A 25109-nucleotide genomic window follows, 5' to 3' on the forward strand; every position below is an offset into this window, starting at 1 on the left:
ATTTGTTACTGAAAATACAAATTGTCTTATTTTTTCTTGTAAACACTGATTTTCTTGGCAAGTGGAAATATGAGTTACAATTATTGTGTCAAGGCAACTGGAGTGCCTGTGGTGTTTTTTTCTTATTTCCAGAGGCCAACATTCCCAACACTGGCTCTCCCATCAGGCAGCAGCCCTCCCAGATGCCTTCTGATGGATTTCTTGGCCAGAGGACATGGGCCATGACATAGGCGTGCTTCCTTGAGCCCTTCAGAAATTCTTTCTTTCCCCATGACTGTCTGTTTGCCATTGTGATCAGAGAACTAGTGCTGCATTCTTACTACCACAGGTTTGTAGGGAGGTAATGCTTCATGATGGGTGTTTGTACCTACTGCTACATAGCAAGCCACCCCCCAAAAATATTAGTGGCCAAAAACAGCACGAATTTATTATTTCTTATGATCCCCATGATTCTCAAGGGTTGTCTGGGGTCCCCATGTGAATGCAGTCAACTGGAAAACTGGCTCAGGTTTGGGCTCCACTGGAATACTGGGATGCCTGGAACTCTCTTTCTGTGGTGTCTGAGCCTTCCTCCCCAGGAAGACCAGGTGGGTTTGTTCTTTCTTGCATGGCATCCAGGTTCTCATGGGACATCATGCTCCCACCATGCTTATCAAAGCTCTGCTTATATCACACACCTGATGTCCCACTGTCTGAAACAAGTCATGTGACCAAACCCAGAGTCACTCTAGAGTGGAAAGTATCGCATTAGTGCATCAGTACCTGACTGTGTGATTCACTGTCAGTTATCTATGTCACCATCTACCCCTGACATGGGAAACAAACAGCTTAACTGCAGAGGGTTAGTCCAAGAATAAAACCATTAGATATGAAAACATGATAACAGGGCATATTAAGAACTAAACATTAATAGTAGTAACTAGTATATATACTGTAACTAGTATATCTGTGATGTGTATAATAACTAGTATATATATTGACAAGTATGCTATGCTGATAGGGCTAAATATTTTGTTTTCATCTATTTCACTTAATCCCTATATCAACTGGAGAATACTGGTACCATGACCAGACTCTGTTTTATAGACTGGAGAAACAAAGCTCAGAGATGGAAGGAAACAAACAAAAAAGGGGGGAATGGGGGAGGCTCAGTTAAAAGTCCAATGAGGAGAACTCCAAAGTTCATGATTTTCATCACTGTTACCTGACTTCTAAATGAATGGTTTGAAGGGGTGAAAGTGGTATGTCTTTAAAAATCAACCTCTAACATTAACTTGAAGACAATCACCCAAATTCCCAAGCCAGTGAGTCATGCCTGACGTCTTTCTTTTTTCTTGTCCAACTCACCTAGATGCCTGAGTCACGGGCTAACACACAGGTGCAGATAAGAGTCCCCGCTCTCGTTTTGGAAAAGGGAGCTGGCAGGCACCCACCTTCAGGGCCTTCCAAAGAAGAGGTTGAACAGTGGAGGAGGAAGAGCCCTGGTCAGGCCACCAGCCACGAGACCCAGAGCCCTCATTTTAAATGAGGATAATAATTGTGTCTGCCGCAGAGAGTTTAGGGCGAGGTTGAATTAAATAAAGCTTCCAAAGCGCTCTACTGCAGACACTTGTCCATAAATAAATGATAACTATTGTTATGAAGATGAAGTGCTTTTTAGAACCTATTTGGAAGCTGCTGTTTCTTTGCAGCATTTCTGTGGAGGAACTTCTCCATGGATGGACTATCAGCGGGACGTGTCCAACGTATATTAGCTGACTTGGAAGAAATAGTTGATGTTTTAAATAAGCTACTTAGCCTGAGGTGAAAGAAAAACATGATTCTTAAAGTATGTGAGCCAGGGCTCCCAGGTCATCTATTATATATTCTATCAGTTTCTATGTTAGCTCAAGCTCTACTGAGGGGAGCAAAATCGAATGGCATGGGTGAAGAATCAGCTTTTCTTAAACAAGGATTTTAATTTTAGGTTGTTTGGCAATAAAGGGGAAAGTTCTAAAACAAATTTTGCGTTAAGAATGAAATGTCTAGGGCCTCCCCTGATGGCGCAGCGGTTGAGCACTGGGCTGCGAAGCTGCCCTTAGCCTCTGCAGCACCGGCTCAATCCCCAGCCCAGCGGGGAGGGTCCCCCATGGCGCGACAGACCTCTCCTGCCGTGCCCACTGCTCCCCTCAGCAGTGTATTTCATCTGTCTGCCTGTTCTGTTCCCTGCTCTGGTGAATTCTCTCACTCTCCCGCACTTCTGACTATACCCAGTGCTTGTATAAATAAATAAATAAATCTTTAAAAAAGAAAAAAAAGAGTGAACTGTCTAGATTTCTTTCATGTACTTTAAAAACTGAGTGTTCCTTCCATTGCCAAACTACACACAACCAAAGTCTGATATAACCAACAAAGCATTGTGTTACATTCACACACTGGAGATGCCTGAAGAGAGACTATTTTGTATCACATATTCTTCCAGTTCCTGTAAATGTTGTCACCAGCAAAAGGAAACCGAGGAAGATAGGAAACTTAAAAAAAATGCCTACAAATGATCTTCTCAACTCCCCATTGCTTATAGATATCAAGGTCCTATAGTGAGCAAAGATTGGATTAGGAGCTTTTAGATAAAACAAGTAGCATATGCTCCCATTAGAACATAGCTTTTTTCTACAAATGAACATTTCGGTCTTGCAATGAAGTCTTTTCTGAGTATTTTTTTCACCTACAGTCATCTTGAATGAGTAAGGAGAGCCACAGAGACATCTGGGGACAGAAGGATAAGTAAGCTCCATGAGCCCAGAACTGAGGACAAATTCTATTCTTCTACTTGCTAGTTTAATGACCTTGGGTCACTGACGACCTTGGGCGAGCCCCTTTTAATCACTTCCACCCTGTTTTCCTCATCTGTAAAATGAGATTCATAATTCCTCCTTTAAGAATTTTAGTGAGGAGTACATAGGTTATTGCTGGTGAAAATACTTGGTACACCATTTGGCACAGAATCGTTTTTTCAAATTTTTGTTGTTGTTGTTCTGCCTACTCATGAGGCTTTTCTTTTTTATTTTCTTTTTTATATATTTTTACATCATTTTTCATTTTTGCACAATGCATGCATTTTCATCATGGTTATAGTCCCTGTACAATTCCCACCTCCCTCCCTACCACCCTATATGGTTTATTCTTTCACTTGCCTCTAGTGAAAGCTCAGAAAAATGGAACATGAGATTTTGCTCACAGGCTTTTCTTGTTTTAAACCAATTACCCTTAAACCTACACTGCATAAGAAAGAATCCTTATTGAAAGCCTCAATCATTGGCAATATAAGCTTCTGCCTAAAAGCTCTATATTAAGGGATTAATTCTTTAAAAACCTTAACTGTGAAATTAATGATCACCTTCCAAACAGGGGTAACGTGAACTAATCCTACACTTCACATTCAATACGTACATCACGCTCCTGGAATTATTCACTGGATCCCACACCTACATGTATAAGCAGAAACTTAATTAATGTCAAGTAATATTATTCAGGAGCACAAGTCAACCTACAGGTGTGTTTGCCATCATTCCCTTGTGAGCCTAACCCATCATTTATGGAAAATGACAAGCTGCCAATCATCCTTTTTTAAAATTTTTGCAGCTAATGTCAATGGGGCCATTAGTACACAGAATGCTCACAACATCCTCATTTAGAAATGGAGAAATTGTTCTAATTCTTGCTCTGATTCACCTTCCACTATCCGTTATGTCATATCCCTAAGCCCCTCTGTGAGCAGCCTTAAATCCTTTTTACTAATTCAGAGGCAGAGGACTGAACAGCATAGGACAGTGGAAATTGTGGGTTGGCACTCAATGTCCATTTCTCCCTTCTGGTAGTGAAGTACTTTTTTCAAATTGCCATGCATTACTCCACCAGGAAATCAACTCAGTGGGTCAAGCCCAGCATTTGTTAGTGGAGCGGACTAACCTAGGGCAGCAGGGCATTGCACAGCAGAGACAAGAATAGATGCCATCACACTGTCATATGAATCTTTTATTTAGGGTACACATGAATGTAAGTGTGTGTGTGTGTGTGTGTGTGTGTGTGTGTGCATCAAATGGATTTTCAGTGGACTATGTCCAAAGAATAGAAAATGTGGTTCTAGTATGCCCTTCAGTACATCTGACATTGGAAAGCTAAATACAAAGTTTCCCAGAATCCCTTGAGAAAAAGATCCTGGTATCATTTGAGTTTGCCCAGCTTTGAGATCTGGAAGATGGCAGTGTTCACCCTCTTTTGCCAAAGCTGTTTTTGTTGGTGTGCACGGAGTGGACACTTTCGGTCTTCTGTGGCATCGTTAGCTGCAGACCCAGCATTCAATCACTAGATGCTTGGGCACTGAGAGGCAGGGCACAAAGCATCTCCTGGTAACAGGGGAGGGGGCACCCAGAAAGTGCTGACTTTCAGATGCTGGTGATGTCCATGAGTTTGGACCCACTGGCTTTCTGATTGTAGATGTAGTAGTTCCCACGTGGCAGTTCCCACATGGTTCAGTTCTGCAGTTTTATTTACCTTTGGGAATTGCTAATCTCGTCTATTTTTCAGATCTCATATGATTCTACAAGTCACTTAACATCTTATAATAAATCTATTTTAGCTTAATTACTTGGAGTAGTGTCTATTCTGTTTTCTGCCTTGAGAAGAAATGAAGAAATGAACTATTTTCTTGGTACTCAGCATTATGCTGGAACTTAGTTAAGAATCTCTATAGGGAATTCTGAGAAGATGCAGAAAACTAAGTCATTTATAAGGCATAGACTTTTTTTGGTTCTAGTTTTATTTTTTGTAGGTCCTATACCACCAAGTTATCAATAAATATTTCTTGATGGATTGATAAAAACACAGGGCGGAAAATATCAAAATGACAGTTATCTTCATAACTAGGTGCACAGAGAATGAGTGAATCCATCTTAGGTTGGATCTCCTGGAAAGACTCTAAGATGGGACCATGAATGCAAGGGTCTGGCTGAAGTGCATGCTTAGGGCAATGCTTATAAGTACAGGAGCAGGACTGGGCAGAGGGAGAAGCTGCACTGTGATGTGGTTAACCAGGCACTGCATGAGAGCTACTCTGGGGAAGGAGCTATACCCCAACATCTGTTCAGAACCCAGAGGAGTCTTCATCACATCCTGAAAGCCTCGTGAAGACATTCCACATAGGAAATGAGAAACGGTAAAGTGTTGGGATGTAAGTGACTTTAAGCATGCTAGTAATGATAAGATGCATTTTCTACCTGCCAGTACACCCAGCTGCATGTTTTTCAAGCAGAATTTGTGAGTCTGGACCCAGAGATCATGAGTATAAGTTGTTGCGTCCCCATCTTCAATTTCTAGATTAACAGTAGATCCAATCTCTCCACTTTCATTTACTGGCCATTACTACTTTGAGTGGTGGTTTGTTTTTTGTTTTGTTTTTTTAATGCCACTCTTCCAACTTTCTGCTAGGTCAAGAATTAACCACAAGATTTCCTAAAAGACTGTGGGAGGGGAATGTTTGTAAAATGGAAAACTCGTGGGACCAGAACTCAGGAAACTTTAAGCCTATTCTCAGTTCTCATATATATACACACACACACACATATATAAAACATATATATATGATATTTTAAATATTAGTCAACTGCCCACTTCATAATTATTTATGCAAATCATTACATACTGAGAACCCATCCAAATCTGTGCACATACTGAAGTGTATGTACAGAGACAAGCCAACCAGACTGACCACTCAAAGTCCATTCCATTAATTGATTCAATCGGACCTTCAGCAAACGCTCACTGAATATCAACTACGGGCCACACACAAAACAATCACTGTAGAAGGCAGCTTAGTTGAAAGTGAATACTGTGGACCGTGAAGTTAAGATTAGCTTAGATTTCAATCCCAGCCTAAGGGCTAACACCCTCACTTCTCTGAGTTCTTGGCATTTCTTTATCCGTGGAAGAAGACATCCCCTTAAGGGACAGCTGTAAATAAATGCCGGTATAGTTATACACAAGACACAGTGAAAATGAGGAGGGAGAAGGCAGGGGGTTGAGCAGACAGGACTTTGTGATTTACCAAATGTGGGAGCGAGGAAGAGGGAGGTGTCCCCATGCCTTCCCAACCTCCTGATCTGGCCATCTGGGCAGATGCCAGGCCACTCACTGGGGAAGCGAGCCCAGGAGGTAGGAGAAGATGGTGGAGGCTGAGCGCACAGATTCAATGTGGCACATGGAGTCTGAGAAGCCTGGAGGCTACAGGGACTCACGGAGCACTTGTCATAACCATGTGCACCTTGTGGATGTCTACTCATTGAAGCCTTGCGAGGACTCCATGAGGAAAACACTCTGGTTGTTCCTATCACTGTCATGAAGCACGATAAGGTTCAAAGATGTCAGTGAACTAACCCAAGTCACTCAGCAGAACCTGTATTGGAATCTAAGTCTTTTTGCCCAAATCCTACATGCATCCAGACCAAACATTGTCTACACTGGTGTGAAGGGAGGACAAGGTTCTGATGAAGAGAGATAAAAGAGTGGCTCCTTCCTTACGTGGATGATGAACAAAGCATGAGAACAGGTAGAACTAGTTTGTGATCTTTGCCACAACGATATTAGCTGGCATATATTATTTCCTAAGCGCCAGGATTGTTCCTACATGCTTCACAAAATTCAGTCCTTAGAGAAATCTTATTAAGTCGCATATTAACTTCCTAGCACTGCATTCACAAAGTTCCACAAAGGAATGATTTAAGCAACAGAAAGGTATCACCTCATAGTTCTGGAGGCCAGAAGTCTGAGGTCAAAGTGTTGGCCGGTTGTTTCCTTCTAAAACTTGTGGAGAACAACCTGTTCCATAGCTCTCTCCTACCTTCCGATGTTTTGCTGGCAACCTTTGACAGCCCTTGGCAATCTCTGCTTCATCTTTACATGATGTTCTCCCAGAATGTCTTACTCTGTGTCCAAATGTCCCCTTTTTGTAGGATATCCATCCTATTGTATTAAGGCCTACCCTGCTAACCTCATCTTAACTTGATCATTTGTAAATACCCTATTTCAAAATGAGGTCACACTCACAGGCACTATGAGTCATCTTTGGGGGGTACACAACTCAATCGATCACAGGCAGGTATTATTACCTTCATTTTTCAGATGAAGAAACTGACGCACAAGGAGATAAGTTACTGGCAGACTGGTGCACTGGAGAGTGCACAGAGTGTGAAGAAAGGAGGCTGAGCACAGACACCCCCTGGAGCATTTACATCCAAGAGACAGACAGGAGCTCCCTCTCCTGTGACCACAGTAGACTGGACCAGAAATGGGTGCTGGGAGACCAATGGGTGTCAGATCCAAGGGAGACAGGCTTATCAATGACCTACAAGTGGCGTGGTCTAAACATGTTCTTCAACACAGCATCTCACATGCAAGAGTGACTCATTCAACCCATTGGCTTCTCTCTGGAGAAGGATCAGAAAAAGTAAGCACAGTTAATGGTGAGAGCAGAAATAGAAAGACACATAGAAAACCCAGGAAGTATTCGAAAATAGATCAGGGAGTGCCTAGAACAAACATCAGAAGCAGCAGAGTGAAGAGTTGCCACAGTATCCGCTGCAGCAGCAGAAGCAGAAACAGAGAGAAGTTGAGTGTTCAGGGCATCAAAGGAAACCTGCATTTGTGGAGCAGGTTAGAAGATCCAGCCCCAAGCGCCCCCCTGCACCCTGCTTTCAGCATTCCAGTTCTTAAACGATCCATTACTCCAGTTTCCAAGATGTATGACCTTCACAGAGGGCAAGATTCCTGCCCCCACTTACCCCCACCTACCCTTACATTCATCTCTCATTTCATCTTTGTTTCTTACACTCTTCAATACTCAAACTCAAAGTACCCAGCGAGGCAGGAAAATAGAGTTGAATGTCACATCATAGAAGGAAAGAGAGTGTTTTAAGAAGGAAATGATCGATTGTATCAAGTGTTACTGAAAGATCAAGTAAGATGAGCACTTTAAAAGTAATGGAGATTTGATAAAAAATGTGTGAGAGCTGGGTGAGTGGAGACAGCAGGCAGCTTGCAAGCTGATGACCTGTGGGGAGGGAGGGGGGAGACTAGAAAACAGCAAGAGAAACCACATGTTCAAGCGGTTTGGCTGGGAAGAGAAAGAGACAAGGCTCTAAGTCGTGGAGCAGAAGGAGTGATTGCTTCTTAAGGTGGGAGAGGTTTGATGTAAATAAGGCACTAATGAAGGTCAGGTTGAAAGCATTGTAGAGGGAGGGAAATAAGCGGTGGGAGCAAGTTGCTGAGGAGAAACATGGTTAGGGAGAGGAAATAACCTGAGCCAGGAAGAGGGAAGGAAGCGAGGGTTGGTGTGGATACTTATCAAGCGATACCAGAACCTGATATTGCTGGTATTTCCTGTAATTGCTCTATTTTCTGGGTGATTATCTGCTGATAGTCAAGAGAATAAGAGACTTGAGGGAGGGAAGAATATTTGCAATAGTCTTTTGGGAAAATGGTAGAGATTAACCAGTAAAACAATGAAGGGTTACCAATTACTCAAGCGCGATCAAGGGTCATGAATCTGACATGCCACTTAACTGTGATTTTATGTGATTTCCTCTAGGCTCATTCCAGGCAGAGGAAAAGCAGCAGAGACATTAGTCGTTGGGGTTCATTCCAAGTTTAGAACAAAAAGACAAGGAAATAAGAAATTGAAGGTGTTAGGAAGGGAATGATTGAAGAAATGAACCATAATATCTAGGCTGGTACCAGATTGGCAAGGCTAGTAAAGAGAAAATAGGAGATGTCCAAGAAAAGAAGATCAGATTTTTCGCTCAGATTTCTTCCAGGGAAGTCAAAGGGAGAGAGTTTATTTCTTCCCACTTGTGAATTATAAAGACCTTGTCGCTGCCTGTGACCATCTATCCTTGCAACATGGAGGACCCTGTCACAAGTAGAAAGTGAGACCAACAAGTAAGTCAAGCAGAAATGAAAGACTGATAGAAGCCAAAGGTGTCCAGGTAACAATTTTGAATCCCTAGATCTGGCCACACTCAATCTTTCAAACGAGTGTCCCAAATCCTCACCTTGACTTAAGGTAGTCTTAGTTGCATTTCTATAAACTACACCTTGGATATAAGTGGAAAAAACAAAAGCAAGTAAAGATATGAAAGCTGAGGTCAAGACACTAAAGCTATAAGGACTGCACACATTTGCCTTGAGAGCATTAAAGTCATCCAAAATGAAGACAGCACTTCATGGGGTTGAAGAAGACATTGACGCTTTTGCAAGTCTTAAACAGGAAGAACAGACAGGTATTCTAGGTATCCACACAGGTATCCATAATGAAGACCAGAAGAAAGTTGTATCTGTTAGCAGGAGCCACCAGCAAGTGCTAGTGAAGGAATAATAGCATGGAGGGTGCTTAGGGGAAGAGAAGCATCCAGATCCCACCTGCTTAGGAGAACCTAAAAGCTTTGCAATCATGCAGTGATCGCCACTGCATACCATGGCTGGAGTCTCCCCAGTCAAAGGTTCTGTAATCATGAAAAGTTTTTCCAGTTAAAATTGGATCTATTCCTGAGTCCAGAGTGTTGTTACAGAATCACTAATACAGACATTCTGTAACAGCATCTCAGTCCAACACTCCTTGACCTTGAGTCACTTGCTGTTCATCATATATAGAAATTTCCATAGATCAGGTTTAATTATTTCCTGAGATAGTTTATGCATATATTTAAATGTCTCAATGACCAGAGTAGCAACCTCAGTAGCAATTATCACTCAAGTGTATTTGGTAGAAGTCACTGTTAAAGCGGTCCCCGAGCAACATGGCGCAGTGTCCTCCTGGACTTTGGCTGCTGCTTCGTGGGCCCCTGGACCGGAATCACAAAGAATACTTTGAGGTGGGAAAAAAATCTCAGAAAATTTGTCATTTTTGTAAGATGATGATCTTCTGAATAATTCTCCAAGCCACCCAGATACATATCCCACCTAAACAGAAAGGCATCTTCAAAAATTTTTCACAGATACCCCAAGAAATCATGAAGTGAAGGTCATCCGACCTTTACAGATGCAAACAGAAGTTTAAATCTTGCCACTTGACCAAAGAATGAAAATCTCAACCAAAAAAAAAAAAAGTTTCAGAGAGATTAGAGCATAAAGCAAGACATGTCAGTAAACTCTCAAATTGTATACTTCTTGTATTGCATGAATATGGTCATTTAAAATAAAATTCAGTATTTTTATGAGAAAAAAAGAAGTCATTGTTAAATATTTTAAGACTCTACTTAGAAATCACATCAACCTAGTACATTTTATTGTACTACATAAAATATACATGGATATTATAAAAGACAATATCTAACATAAAAATGTGCAGCTGGCCTGCCAACTCTGAAATGAATGTGTATACAGAAAGCCATGAACCAACTGGCATCTTAATAAGCAGAGAAATGGCTTTAATGGGGGATTTTCATTTGTCCAAATGGCACATCATTAATATGCACATGGATAAATTACATGAGCTTATTTTTATTTTTCTCATTCCATAGACTCTACCAGAAATCCTTAAGGGTTGTATTAAGCATTTTTAATATTTCTATATGTATTAAAGATTATTGTGTATGATGTTTGAGCCCTATAGTGGAACTATCATAGAAACATATTTGGATAAATAAAATGCAATTTTGTATCATTAAGAAAAGAACAATACTAAGCCCTGTGAACCATTTTAGTCTCTTACAGGAATTCAGAAATATAATTAATGATAAGCAAAAATGAAAAAATAGTATTCTAACACATTATTAACAAACAAGAATGTGGAGAAATGAGAACCCTTCTGTAGTGTTGGCAGACATGTAAAAATGTTTTCTGTTGTGAAGGTTCCTCAAAAAAATATAAATATGAATAGCAATACCAGCTCCAAGAAAACACCCAAAAGAATTGACAGGGCTGAAGAGATATGTGTACACCCATAGCCATAGCAGCATTGTTCCCAATAACTAAAACATTGAAGCAATTCAAGTATCCGTTAATGAATGGATTGATGAATGGATAAGCAAAATGTGGTATAAACATACCATGGAATATTATACAGCCTTAAAAAGGAAAAATTGCTACAATATGGATGAACTTTGAGGACTTCAAGCTAAGTAAAATAAGCCAATCACCAAAAGAAGGCCAATACCATACAAGTCCACTTACAGAAAGTACTCAAGTCATAAAAACAGAAAAAATAATGATGGTTGCCAGGGGTTAGATGAAGGGGGGAATGGGGAATTATTTCTTAATAGGCATTGAGCTTTTAGAGCACAAGATGAAAGAGTTATGGGATGGATGCTGGTGATTTCTGCACAACACTGTGAATGTGCTAAAAACCACTGAACTGTCCTTAAAAATGACTAGAATGGGGCCTCCCTGGTGGCACAAGGGGTTAAGCACTGCACTATGAAGCTGTCCGCAGCCTCTGCAGCATGAGTTTGATCCCTGGCTGGGGAGCTGACCCACATGGTGCCGGAGACCTCTCCCGTCTCCCCACTGCTCCCCTCAGCAGTGTATTTCATCAGTCTGCCTGTTCTGTTCCCCACTCTGTCTCTGGTGAATTCTCTCACCCCCTGCACCTCTGGCCTGTACCCATCTCTTGTATGTATAAATAAATAAATATTTAAAAAAAAAAAAAAACAAAAAGAATTCCATAAAGCTTTAAAAAAAAGACTAGGATGGTAAATTTCATACTCTGTGTATTTTAACTTGAAATAAAAGATGCTGCTAAACATACCTTCGAATAACATAGAAGATAACTTCACAAAAAAAATAAAACTGACTGAAGATCATATTTAGAAAATAAAAGCAGAGTGAAAGTAAAAACATAATCCCCTCTCCCCAGGACCCTCCACTACTGACTGCTTTTCTGGGGCCTGTGTGAAGCAGAGACCCCAACAACCACCTCCTCCACTCAGTGGGTGGTGGGTGCAGCCGGGCAGTCCCTGCACCTCTGGAGCAGCGAGGGGACCAGAGAGACTGCAGGCCTTGCCCGGGGAATATGAGGCTACCTCTCCTGTCTGCTGCAGACTTTGCTGTGGTCTCTGTCTGGGCTGTGCAGGTGTGTTTCCTCCCCTGGAAAAGACTACTTTTTATTCCCTACTGTTCTTGCACAGGAAGGTGCACGCAAGCAGAGGTGACTCCACCGGAGCTTGGTGACTCTCCTGCTGGGTGTCTTCTCGCTCAACCTGTGCATGTCAACCTGCACCTATACTCATTTCCTTCCTTCTAGAGTTTTCTATCTCTGGGCCTCCCTTGTGGCACAAGAGGTTAAGTCTCAGCACTATGAAGCTATGAGCTGCCACTGCAGCATGAGTTCAATCTCCAGCCAGGGAGCTACCGACCTGGCACAGCAGACCTCTCCTGTCTCCCCGCTGCTCCCCTCAGCCATGGATTTCAGTAGATCCACCTGTTCTGCTCCCCACTCTGTCTCTGGTGAATCCTGTCACCTCCCAACCCTCTGGCTTCACCCCAGTTCTTGTATGCATAAATTAAAAAATAAACCTTTAGATTTTTCAATGTCTCTTAGTGTCTGAGTGTAATCTTATTTCCTCTGCTCCTTTAATGAGACGCCGATGCTTTGTGCAGGGACTACAAAAAGATTCCCACCACGTGTTGGTGGTGGATGGAGCATGGTGACATACCTCTGAAGAGGTGTGAGTCTATCCCCCAAAACACACACGATGCTGAACACCAATGTTACCTCAATAATAAAAATATATATACACACAAAGAAAATAAGGACTAATAATTTTTTTTTAATTCCATGTTACAGAACAAAGAGTTTCACTTAAAAGAATAATGTGCTTTTCTCAGTGAACTTAAGGAAATGGTTTCTGGAAAAGTATTTGTGAACCACACATTTAAATGTAAGGCAGGAAGTGATAATAATTCTTAGAAAAAAATCCCTCCCCTAATGAAGGCCCCTGACTGTGTGTGCATTTGAGATACTGGTGAATGAGAGTGTGGAGGGTGTCTTTTCTTACAAGAGTCACATCAAAGCTTTCACTTTTAAAGTACTGAGATCAGGGCCTCCCTGGTGGCGCAGTGGGCTGAGTGCTGTGAAGATGTCCACAGCCTCTGCAGTGCTGGTTCGATCCCCGGCCGACCAGGGAGATACCCACATGGCACGGCAGACCTCTCCTGTCTCCCTGCTGCTCCCCTCAGCAGTGGATTTCAGTCAGTCTGCCTGTTCTGCTCCCCGCTCTGTCTCTGGTGAATGCTCTCACCCCCCACACCTCTGCCCTGTGTCCCAGTTCTTGTATAAATAAATAAATCTTTAAAATAAATAAATAAATGAATGAATAAATAAATAAAGTACTGAGGTCAGATCAGTTCAGGCATTAAAAGTTCCTACTAGTGCAAGATGGTAGCAAAGTTTACACCAGGTAAGTGTCTTCCAGGATCTCAGACCTCTGTGTGTTTTATTCAAATAATTAGGTGTGCTGCTTTTTTTCATTTAATTAAATTTATTTATTTACTTTCTGACATCATTATTTATTGTTGTAGTGTTTGATTTTTCCCCTCAGGTGCAGTCCCTGTGGCTCCTCCACCACCAAAGCACCTGTGACCGTCACCACAGTCCCTTGTGCTCTTCCCACCCTGTTTTGATCCCTTTTCCTCCCCCTCTCTTGCTGGAGGCCTCAGATCTGTGGTGACTTTGCAAGTTTTGTCTTTTTCTTGACCCTTTGTTCGGTTTCTCTATAGTCCACATGTAAGTGAGACCATCTGATGTTGATCTTTTTCCTTCTGACTAATTTCGCTTAGCATATTCCCTTCCAGCTCCATCCATAGGCTGCTTTTTAAAGAAATCATATAGGTCACGTCCCAATCATCTGTCCCAGTCATTTCTGTGCTTCAGTTCCTGACCTTGGGGATGTTTTCCTCCCTGGGCAGGCGATTTCCACCAGAAACAGGGGGCTGGAGAGACCAAGGACAGAGGCAGCAGAGAAGGCAGGGCCTTGGACTCAGAGCCAACATAAAATACCTTCTGATTCCATCACCAGCCCATCCTGAGTCGGTAACACACTCCGGAGAGGTTGTAAAATAAAAACGTTAGCTTTTCTGTGTGGTTATTATGAGAATCAAATTGGGGAGTCAGTTCCCTGACTTGTCATAGGTCCCCCGTAAACGTTAATTCCCTTCCACCATTTCCCATTCTCCATATGTAGTCGACTGGAATTTCCCTGGGCCGCAAAGTGCTAGCAAACGAAGTTAAGAGGTGCTTTCAGGGCCAACATTTTCCTGCAGCTGGCACCTTCGAGATCCCTTTCTCATGAACGACGGATTCTTGCTCCACCGTCAGAGTACACCCATTCACACACTGATCAAGTTTCAAAGGTTTGCGGAATCTGTGAAGATTAGAATTGTGTGTCATCTCTTAGCTCCACCTCCCTCGAGAGAGATGGCGTTCAATTTAGAGGTTTGAAGTGGCCTTGAGGGGGTCTCTCTCGCCCGCCGGCCACATCTCTGAGGCAAGCACACGGGACGAGGTGACACTGGTGCGAATGGATCAGTCTTTCCAGGCACTTGATGATCTCGTAGTCGGGAAGAGCGAGACTGGTCAGGTTCAAGCCCAGCATCTGGGAAACCACCTCCCTGAAGTCCACCAGCTGCAACATCAAGCAGAAAGGTGAACGGAGAGAACAAGGCGCATCAACGGTCGCTGGGCCAAGGCAGAAGGAAAGACACAGGTGTCAGGTAGGCGACAGGCTTACTCTAGTCAACCTAAGGTCTCTGTTGATAAAATAAGCAGGCTGGCCTCCTAGATGACCTCGAAGGTTCTTCCTTCAGCGATTTCACAACCACTTTTCTGACGAGCTGATCCATGTGGTACTGACTACAGAGCCAGGCGTTCCCGTGAAGTAACCAGGGATGAGGAGGACCTCACTGCTCCCTCACCCCCGGGGTGGGGGCCACCACACGCCTCCCTGCCAGGGCTGTGCTGAAATCCGGGTCAAACAAAATACTGACTGTGTGACTCCTGCGCAGCAGGGAGAGCTTTACACATGTTGGCGTGGCTGTGTCCCTGGGGACAAGCGCGTGTGCCCTGAAACTTTAACAGGGTGAGGAGCCTCTTACACTAAAGGAAGAACAAATGGCAAGAGACAAAGAGCTGATGGAAAGAGGAGCACCTCTCAACGATGGGCAGGCTGCGCCCCGGTATCGGTCACTTAGGGCTCTCTGGGATCACAAGGTATCCATTCCAAAAAGGAAAATGCGGGAGGGCAGGAGGAGGACTGGAGACATTGGTTAAAATGTGCCTCCCACCCCTTTGAAGTCCAATAGCCTGGAGGCTGTGGTTCTAGGCTAAAACAGAGGCGGACAGATTGCGGGGGGTGGGGGAGGATCCCTGTGGGGGCGATGTCTGGGTCAGAGGCACCTGCCATTTCAGGAGGGACAGATGTTACACCCGAGACACCTGCCTTCCAGACTCTCCCAACTCTGCTCACTCACTTCCCAGCCTCTTTCCTGTGCTGAGTCCAATTTGGGAGCCACAGCAGCCTCTCAGCCAGGTCTCCTTGATGACAAAGCCGCCCTCAAACTCTTCCGCCCTTTTGAATATGGTCAAAGTGCTTAATTTCCGAGCGATTTCCCTCCAAGAACACTCACTCTTAAGAGTTTGATCTGCCTCACTCTGCCTGACACATGAGCCAAAGCAGAGGCAGCCAAAGAGAAAAAAAATCCGAAGGTCAGAGTCCACCCTCTGGCCTTCTGAGCTCCAGAAAGGAGCGAGATGAAAGCCAAAGCAGCAGGGGTCAAGCTGCCCAGTACGTGTTTCTTTAAGCCTGACCGCCCGATGAGCTCCCCAGATAAAGCTCCCCGCCTTGGACCGGCCAGTGCTGAGCACTGTTTTACGGTGTACATCTGGGCTTGGTCGGCTGTAAGTCTCCATGCCATGGTTTGCTATTTGGGGTTGTTTCCTGCAACTGATCTCTGCTGGAGATAAGGGTCCCTGCAGAGACTAGAGTGCTGGTTAACCTCAGCAGATCTGAGATGATGCAAACTTCAGAGGCAGACAGAGAACAAACACAGAGCTCTCCACCCCCAGGACCTGGCTTTGCACAGGTTTTCCATGGCTGTGATAAGAGCGTCTTTCTTTCCTACAATTCGTGCCACAAAAACATGAATTATTTCTTCTAGGGGGGGTAAATCCTAGTGGTTCTTTTAAGGCCAAAATAAAGCTAGAGGGCGGGCAGATAGGTTGAAATGACATCGACAGCTTTCTACGATGCTTATGAAGAATATGCTTACGCATTGCATAATCTTAGGAACACGTGAATCATCACGCATTTGCATCACCTTGCTCTCCTAAACAAGGTTTGCCCACCAGATTCCTACCCACCTGTTTTTCTCTCTTTTCAGCTTCTACCAGGGATTTTTTCAGCATCTTCATTTCGCTGGTGACCACTTCGATCATGTTCCTGGCCCTCTCTTTATCCTCCTTGGCCTCGTGCTCTGTCGTGTCCAGCTCTGACTTAACAGACATCAACTTTTTCTCAGCTTTCTCCTTCATCTTCTCCAGTTTGTCTCTGGATTTATGTAGGTATTCAATGGCTTTGTTCTGTTCCAAAGTTTTAATCTAAGAAGTCAAGAGAATGCTGGTAATTTCTTTTGTGTTTATTTCAGAAAATAGCATAAACAAGACAAATCAGAAGTCAATGGAATTTTACGTAACTATTTTTTATGAATAGAGAATGGAATCTATCCCATTTCCACAGGCATGGATAAGCTCAGGTGTTGATAAGCGTGTCTTAAGACAATTAGAGTGTGTAAAAGGCATATTTGAGTACTCTTATTTGGAAAATCAATGAGATAAAAGGCTGGATACCATGATTGTGGGGCTGAAACAGTCAAATAAAGTCTGTCAGTACCACCACACAGATACTCATGCCACGTGCAGGTAAAAGCTAGGTGCACAATTTGTCCCTATCAAGGGTTATCCCTGGTATATAAACATTATGAAAAGCAAAATGCCTTCCTCTCATGGTACACCATGAGGAAGCCCCATCTAAAATCCACATGGCAAGTCTTCGTTACTGCAGTGAGAATTTTTCAGAAGAAATACCTTCTGGGGCCTCCCTGGTGAGGCAGGGAGTAAGTCTCAGCACTATCAAGCTATTGCCAGCCACTGCAACATGAGTTCGATCCCCGGCCAGGGAGCAACCCACATGGCCCAGCAGACCTCTCCTGTCTCCCCTGCTGCTCCCCTCAGCAGTGTATTTCAGTAAATCTGCCTGTTCTGCTCCCCACTCTGTCTCTCGTGAATCCTCATACCCCTGCACTCCTGACCTGTACCCCAGTTCTTGTGTGCATGAATAAATAAAAATAAATCTTTAAAGAGAAAAAAGAAATACCTTCTGACTTCACAAATGAGCACAGGAGGCAAGAGGGCTGGGGGGGAGGGGGGTTCCTCTCTCTAAGAAGCTGTCCCAGGATCTTAAAGCCAAAACTTCTAGAACTTCTTGAAGTATATTTTCTTCATTAACTTAGGATTTAAATTATACCAGTTATATGCTTGCTGATCTTCAAATTGTACAAATCTATGCCTTTAAAAATTATGCTAGATCTGCTTACAGAAGAAATTTGTGCAAAAGGGAATGAAATTCTGATACGCACTACAACACTGATGAACCTCAAAGATATTCTTCTACATGAAACAAGCCAGACTCAAAAGGTCAGATGTTGTATATCTCTACTTAGGTGACATAGCTGGGATAGGCTAATTTATAAAAATAGACAGTAGACAGAAGTTACTGAGAGCTGGAGTGTGGAGATTAATATGTAATGGACACAGAGTTTTGAATGACAATGACAAAAAGTTCTGGAAGTAGATAGTGGTGATGTGTGCACAATATTGTGAATATTCTTTATTCATTTATATGAAAAATCCAGAAAAGTCCTCCACCAACTGGTGGGAGGGCAGAATGAGGAGCAACTAGTAACAGGTACCAAGTTTCTTTTTGAATGATGAAAATGTGGTATCGATAATTAAATAAAGGTGATATCTATACAATTCCATGAGTCTATTAACCACCACTGAATTATCACCTTAAAAGGGTGTGTTCTAGGGTATGTGAATTGCATCTTAATACTTCTGTTAACGTATATTTATTTTTTTAAAGATTTATTTACTTATTCATACAAGAACTGGGGTACAGGGCAGAGGTGTGGGGGTGAGAGACTCTACCAGAGACTGGGGAACAGAACAGGTGGACCGGCTGAAATACACTGCTAAGGGGAGCAGCAGGCAAGACAGGAAAGGTCTGCTGGGCAGCTTCCTGGCCGGGATGCAGTGGCTGTGGACAACTTCATAGTGCTAGGACTTAACCCCTTGGGCCACAAGGAGGGCCTTGAAAGTATTTTTATAGAGAAGTATTTTTATAGCACCAAAATAAATTACTTTGAAATAAGTAAGTAATACGGAATGAACATCATGCAAAGACCAGTAACATTCTAAATTTAGTTCTGAGATTCCAAAGGGGTCAGACATGGTCTACAGGCATATTCTCCAAGAAAAATATAATTTGGGGTTTGGTTCTGTTGAAAACCATTTAAAAATTACATACTGAGTATTTACAGTCTCCTCCCCACCCTCCTGTCTCCCCACTTCTTTCCACAGAAGGAGAGAGACGCGTGTGCTGTATTCGCCCCCCCAAAACCTACTACTCCCACCACAGAAACTGGGTAAAATGGGCAGCGTCAGTGAGGAAGATGAAAGCCTGAGGGACTAAATTGATCTACAAGGTAAAGCTCTAATTAAAAACATGGGCAGGATGAGTATATATTAAGTAGGTACAGAAACTGCTTCTGTGAAGAAACTTAAAAAGGTAGAAGAGGTCATTGTGAGGTGGCAGAGATGTCACATGGCAAGGAAATAAGGGAGAAAGAGACCTGGTAAAAGAGAAAGAGAAGTGCCCATTCTATGCAAAAATAAATCAATAAAATCTTTTTTTAAAAAAAGGAAAACATTGCCACTTTTGATGAATGAAATCCCTCTTCGTATTTTTCTTTTCCTTTTTTTTTTTTTTTTTTTTTTGAGTAATGATCATAAAGCTACAATTACCATTTAGTTGTAGACTGCTGACTATTTACTGGTAAGGGTTTTGAGGTGGTTGTGACATATGCAGATTATTTTTGGAGGCTACTACTAGCCTCACGCTTGGGTACACTTCACAGTGATTGAGCAACAGAATTATGGTGCAAAGAACACAAGGTGACCTGATCTAAGTACGCCAGGAAGGTTCCTGGAATACTGCTGGAAAGTCCAAGGAAAGTTAGAAAGTTTTCTAAGACTGGATTTATGATGTGGCACAGAGGAAAAGTGACTGCTTAGGAGATGGATGCGCAGATGGAAAATGAGATTTATACCATTTTATGTGATGAGGGGTTCAAAATAAGCCTCCCCAAAATGTGCTGCTGTGGCATGTGGCACATACTGCCGAAGGTAATCAAGACCCAGCAGGTTACAAAAACAAACCTTTTACTTCCCTAACTAGCTGAAATCATTTAGACAGAAGGCCTGGCCCAAAGCTGACTTTTTATCTGAATGACCCATCTGTATGGCAGGGCAAACATCTAATCACCAAACATCTGCTCTTCTCATCCTTTTGTGAACTATCCTTCTCCCCTTTGAAGTCCCGGGCCTCTGCCCATTTCTTAGCTCATCATGACACATGAACTTCATTTGCCTGTAAAGCCCCATATCTTTGTGGCTCCCATTCATATAATATTAAATTTGTTTTTCTCCTGTTAATCTGTCCTTTATTACAGAATGTGTCTCAGCCAAGAACCAAAGACAGGAAGAAAATTCTTTTTCCTCCCCTACAGTGACTTCACTAAATTGAGGAAGCCTATATCAAACACCTAAACTGGAAAACTACATTTACCGAGCCTCCCCTGGCGGCGCAGGTGGTTGAGCGCCGCGCTGTGAAGCTGTCCGCAGCCTCTGCAGTGCCGGTTAGATCCCAGCCGGCAGGGCGAGGGTCCCACATGGTGTGTAGATCTCTACTGTCACACCCGCTGCTTCCCTCAGCAGTGTATTTCATCAGTCTGCCTGTTCTGCTCCCCTCTCCTGCACATCTGGCCTGTACCCTGGTTCTTGTGTAAAATAAATAAATAAATCTTTCAAAAAAAAAAAAAAACTATTTACATTTACCTACCAGAATACAAACAACTACTTAAGAGAGTCAATTCCTTTCCAGAAGAGAAGAGGTCCATGGCAGACTTATACAGAAAAGCTCAAAGCTTTTAAGTTAGTTGCATATAGAAGAGGAAATCCCTTTGAAAACTGATAGCTACTGACTTCCAACCCATAAGACATAAGAACAACCAGTGCACTTGGGAAACATCTCAGAAATTAAATGCCAAGATATGTGGGAAAAGGGACTCTGAATCGGTCTTTTATCAATGAAATGGTACCAGCAGAGCTGACCTTGGGGCTTATTCATGGATTCCAAGTTATCAAACCCCATATTTAAATGTGAACTGTATATCAGATACCAGTCTATTGGAGTATTGTCTCAATGTTTATTCCTGAGTGTGACAACTGTACAATGGTCACACACAAGACCATTCTTGCTCTTAAGAGATAGGTGGTCAGCATTTAGGGGTGAAGTGTTACTATGTCTGCAACTTACTCAAATGGTTCAGAAAAAAAAATCAGGCAACATGTAGCAATTGGTAAAATGTTGGCAATGAATAATTGCTACAGAAGAATAAAAGTTTGTTCAGCAAGAGTGTGGAGTGTGGAGAAAAATTAACCCTATTACACTGTTGGTTGCAATGTTGACTGGTTCAGCCCCTACGGAAAAGAGTGGAGATTCCTCCAAAGACTAAAAATGGATTCACCATATGACCCAGCAATTCCACTCCTAGGCATCTACCTAAAGAGCACAAAAATACTAATTCGAAGAGAAACCTGCATTCCTATGTTTACAGCAGCACTGTTCACAACAGCCAAGATATGGAAGCAACCTAAATGCCCCAGAACAGATAAGTGGATCAAGAAGATGTGGTTACATATACACAATGGAATACTACTCAGCAATCAAAAAAGATAAACTCATGCCATTTGCAGCAACATGGTTATAACTGGAAGGGATTATTTCTAAGCAAAGTGAGTTAGAAGGAGAAAGATAATACCAGATGGTTTCCCTTATATGTGAAATCTAGAGAAACCAAACAAAGGATCACAAAGACAAACTATAAGACTGACCCCTGAAAGCAGATCTTAGATCTGAGACATGCAGAAGCAGGAGAGGAGGGAAGGGGTGGGGGGGAGTATGGAGGAGGTTGGTGAAGGACTATGGGTGCTTTGTCTGTGGGAAAATTATAGTGACCACACATGAGGGGAGAAATTCTACAGTGCGAAAAAATAAACAAGGGTGTTTTTAAAAACTTTAAATTAAAAAAAAAGACAGTTATTGACTATTCTTGCAACTATTGTAAAGATTTGAAATTTTTCAAAATAAAAAGTTGGGAAAGGAAATCACACATGTAATTCATGATGTAATTCAAAATTTTTAAAGACATACATACATTCACTTAGAAATTATGTAAACAACTGCTCTAAATAACAAACTGTGGATTAGCCAACATTTTACAACTTGGGGACACTGGCTAGATGAACTAAGTATTAATTTTAAAACAAAGTTATCCTCTTTAAAAAAAGTTATCTCCATTTAAAACGAGATTCCCTTCATGCGTAAACTGTCTCGATGCTGCAGACAAAATATGTGGCTGGGAAGGTGCAGGGATTGGTACACTGAATTCAAACGCTTCTATTAACAATCGAGGAGATTCATTTCGCTTTTCAGCTCAGCCTGGAACAGCACTTAAGTGGGCCCTCTATCAAAGGCGATGGAACACAGCTTGCAGAACCAGAAGTATATAAATCAAGTACTAATGAGAAGAATTTATAGCCAAGAATTTCTGAAAAACAGGACTTTATCGCAGTTGTGAAGGTTGTCTGAATTCTTGTTGTCAGGGAGCCAGAGCAAGCAGCGGAGCCCAGAGCCACATCGCCAGCACGGAACTAGCAGCCAGACTCGGGGATGGAGGCTTCAGCCTCCAAATCAAAGCCAACAAATGAGCTTCCTGGGTGTGGGGCAGGCTCAGGGGGGTTCTAGTCCCCTTGGGTCTCAGACCCAGCCCAGAGTTCAGTGGCTGACAGCGCTTCTAATGCCACGGCTGGGGGACTAAGTTGGCCATATGCAAGGCAGACAGGCGCCCAGGCCCAGAGAGGATGGAGAAGCTTCCGAGCATGCTTTCCCTCTGGTGAGCACCGTATCTGGTGTTGAGGATAAGAACCACAACATCTGGAGAACCACTCCCTCTCAGTTTTAAGAGTCAAAAGCCCCCAAAGAGAAGGTGGTTAAATTTAAAAACTGATATACTGAAAATAACTCTTAGATTCCGTGAAACCATAGTGGTTACAGGGCTGGTGGGGGGTCGGGGGGGGTGTAGGGGGAGGAGAGGGGCAGGGCAGGGGGAGGGCACTGGCACCGGAACTTTGGTGGCAGGGAGCAAAGCATGTGCACCTTTGAAGGCGTGAGGTCACACTCCCAAAATTATGGAGTTATGTAAGTGAGCGGCAAATCAATACAAGTTTGTAAAGAATTTTGAAAATTCTGCTATGTTGCTCGTTCTGGTTGGGGATTTTCAAGAGGCTGCAGTGCAGAGGCCGTGCTGCGGGGCCAGGCAGTGTGCGCAGGTGCTTCGAAGGCCACAGAAGTAGCAGCGTCTCCCCACTGGCCCACACGGATGGGGCGTCCCTCCCAAACCTCAACGTTAAAGAGGAGGAAACCACAGCAGGAATCAAGGAGATGTCCCCCTTTCCAGTCTGGGCACAGCTGCACTCCCCCACCACCCCACGCCCGGGAGGGTCTTCTCCTAGGCACAGGGGGCTCAGCACAATCCAGGGTCAATGGGTCTAGTACTCAGAGCTGAATCCAACAACGTAGGTTAGGAAAAAAAGAGATAATAAAGAAAGGCTGTCTGGGGCCTCCTTGGTGGCGCAAGGGGTTAAGACGCAACCTATGAAGCTGTCCGCAGCCTCTGTAGCACAAGTTTGATCCCCAGCCAGGGAGGAGACCCACATGGCACAGCAGACCTCTCCTGTCTTGCCCGCTGCTCCCCTCAGCAGTATATTTCAGTCAGTCTGCCTGTTCTGTTCCCTGCTCTGTCTCTAATGAATTCTCTCACCCCCTGCACCTCTGGCCTATACCCCAGATCTTGTATGCATAAACAAATAAATCTTAAAAAAAAAAAAAGAAAGAAAAAAAGGTTGTCTGGGCTGGGGTGGAGAAAATTCTGGAGAGGGGAAGGAGCATGGGAAAGGCTATCCTGTGTTTCCTTGAGAGATGAACAGGAAGAGAGTGATGACTTTCCATTAGCTTTCGGTTGTCTGATGACAGAATTTTGGCCACAGTGGCTCCTAAGACAAGGTAACACGGTATAAGCTGAAAACGGATAGCTCCCCACCCAACACGGATTCTTCCCGTCCTTCTTACTGCCCAGAATAAAGACCCATTTCCCGGGCTGAGTTCATCGATTAGCAATAATCGCGCTTGGATAAACCTCACTGGCTACAATACTGCCACTGTGCAAAGCTGTGAGTTCACCTGAGTGAGGTCTGTGACCCAAGTATCGGCCAATGGAGACACAAGAGGAATGGCACTGCTCCTGGAAAGCGGCATGCAGGGTGCCCTCCTATATTTCCTCCTGCCCTGCGGCCAGAATGAGGTCAGAGGCCCAGCAGCTAGGCTAGGTGAGGGTGGACCCTAAATCCAATGATGGATATTCTTAAAATATACAGAAATGGGGAGACACACAGAAGGGAAGGTCATGCCATGATAGAGAGACGGAGCAGAGACTGGGTTACACAGCCGCATGCCAGGGAGAGCCAGCAGCAGCAGAGACGGGAGCAAGGCATGGAATGGTTCTCCCTCAGATCGTCCAGAAGGATCACTCCTTGGTCAGTCCTGATTGCAGATTTCAGGCCTCCAGACCTGGGAGACAATCAGCCTGTGTTGTATAAGGCACGCTGTCTGTGGCCATTGGGTATGGCAGCCCCAAGAAACTAATACAGGAAGGTGGCTCTTGCTGCTGATCACAGATCTAGAGATGCCCAGCTTTCCTCAGCTCTGTCTCTTTTAATTTCTTTCTTAACAATTTCTCTCCTGGTTAAAATTCTCCAATGAGTCCCCAAAACCCAAAGGATACATGCAAGCATTACAGCACGACCCACATAGAGCCATGGCCCAGATTCTTCATCCACCACCCTGGACTCCCAGGAATTACCAGGTGTCAGCAACAGTCAACCGGAGCTTCTCTCCTTCCTTCTATTGTCTATATTCCAATAATCCCCATCCAGCCCCTACAATTTTTGCCAAATCCACATACCACCTATATCCATATGTTCCCTTAACTTAGCCACCCTTTTTAAACTTAAAGCAAATGTATTTATTGGGTAAGGAATTTTATATGGTTTCAACAGAATTTGCCACAAATAGAAGATAACAAAGAGAAATATCGTGTAATAAAAAAAAGACTATATTACTAGCTACAATTACTTGTGCTCAGCACCCAGCTTTTGGCTTAGTTTTGCTGGAAAAAAAGCAGACTGGCAAGTAAGTGTTCTAGAAGTATAAGGACATCATAACCTCAAATTAAGATTTTTCTCCTTGACAGTGAAATAATTGAAAGAGAAATGAAAGGCAATCCATTTTATACTTCAGGATAGAACATTATATAATCTTCCATGGACTCTCAGAAACATTTTGTGTGTCCCCAGAGGTACACGCCCCATGGCTGAGGCTGGAAACTGATGCTGGCTTTGGACCTCCTCAAACCAGACACGATTCCAGACCTCGCCTGGCAGAATCCCGTCGCTCAGAGAGCAAAACTCAATGACAAGCACCAGACTTGCTTGTGAGAAGGTTGAGTGGAAAGACCTCTTCTAAATAATTATAATAATCCAGATGAAAAATCGTGCAGGCTGGGATTCAAGCAGAAGTCGTGGAGACCAAAGGGCACTTATTCCTGGAACAGCCTCAATTCGCAATCGC

The 25109-nt window shown here is 43.3% G+C and overlaps 1 protein-coding gene across 3 annotated transcripts in view; it reads right to left on the minus strand.

Moving 5' to 3' along the window:
• CCDC170 (coiled-coil domain containing 170) overlaps positions 1-25109 on the minus strand; it is a 112566-nt gene that overhangs the window by 15972 nt on the left and 71485 nt on the right. For 2 of the 3 annotated variants that reach the window (XM_054697954.1, XM_037520662.2), the window contains exons 10-11: positions 16385-16621; positions 12750-14651 (exon numbers count right to left, since the gene is read on the minus strand). In XM_054697954.1, coding sequence (XP_054553929.1) covers positions 14451-14651; positions 16385-16621 — 438 coding nt within the window. In that variant the 3' untranslated portion in view covers positions 12750-14450. Of the gene's footprint in view, positions 1-12749; positions 14652-16384; positions 16622-25109 lie in introns of those variants that run through there. The other variant, XM_054697955.1, reaches the window with a different exon arrangement.

The sequence above is a fragment of the Talpa occidentalis genome, unplaced genomic scaffold (genome assembly GCF_014898055.3).
Source record: "Talpa occidentalis isolate TD23 unplaced genomic scaffold, MPIMG_talOcc4v2.1 talOcc4.2, whole genome shotgun sequence".
In the NCBI taxonomy this organism is placed as follows: domain Eukaryota; kingdom Metazoa; phylum Chordata; class Mammalia; order Eulipotyphla; family Talpidae; genus Talpa; species Talpa occidentalis.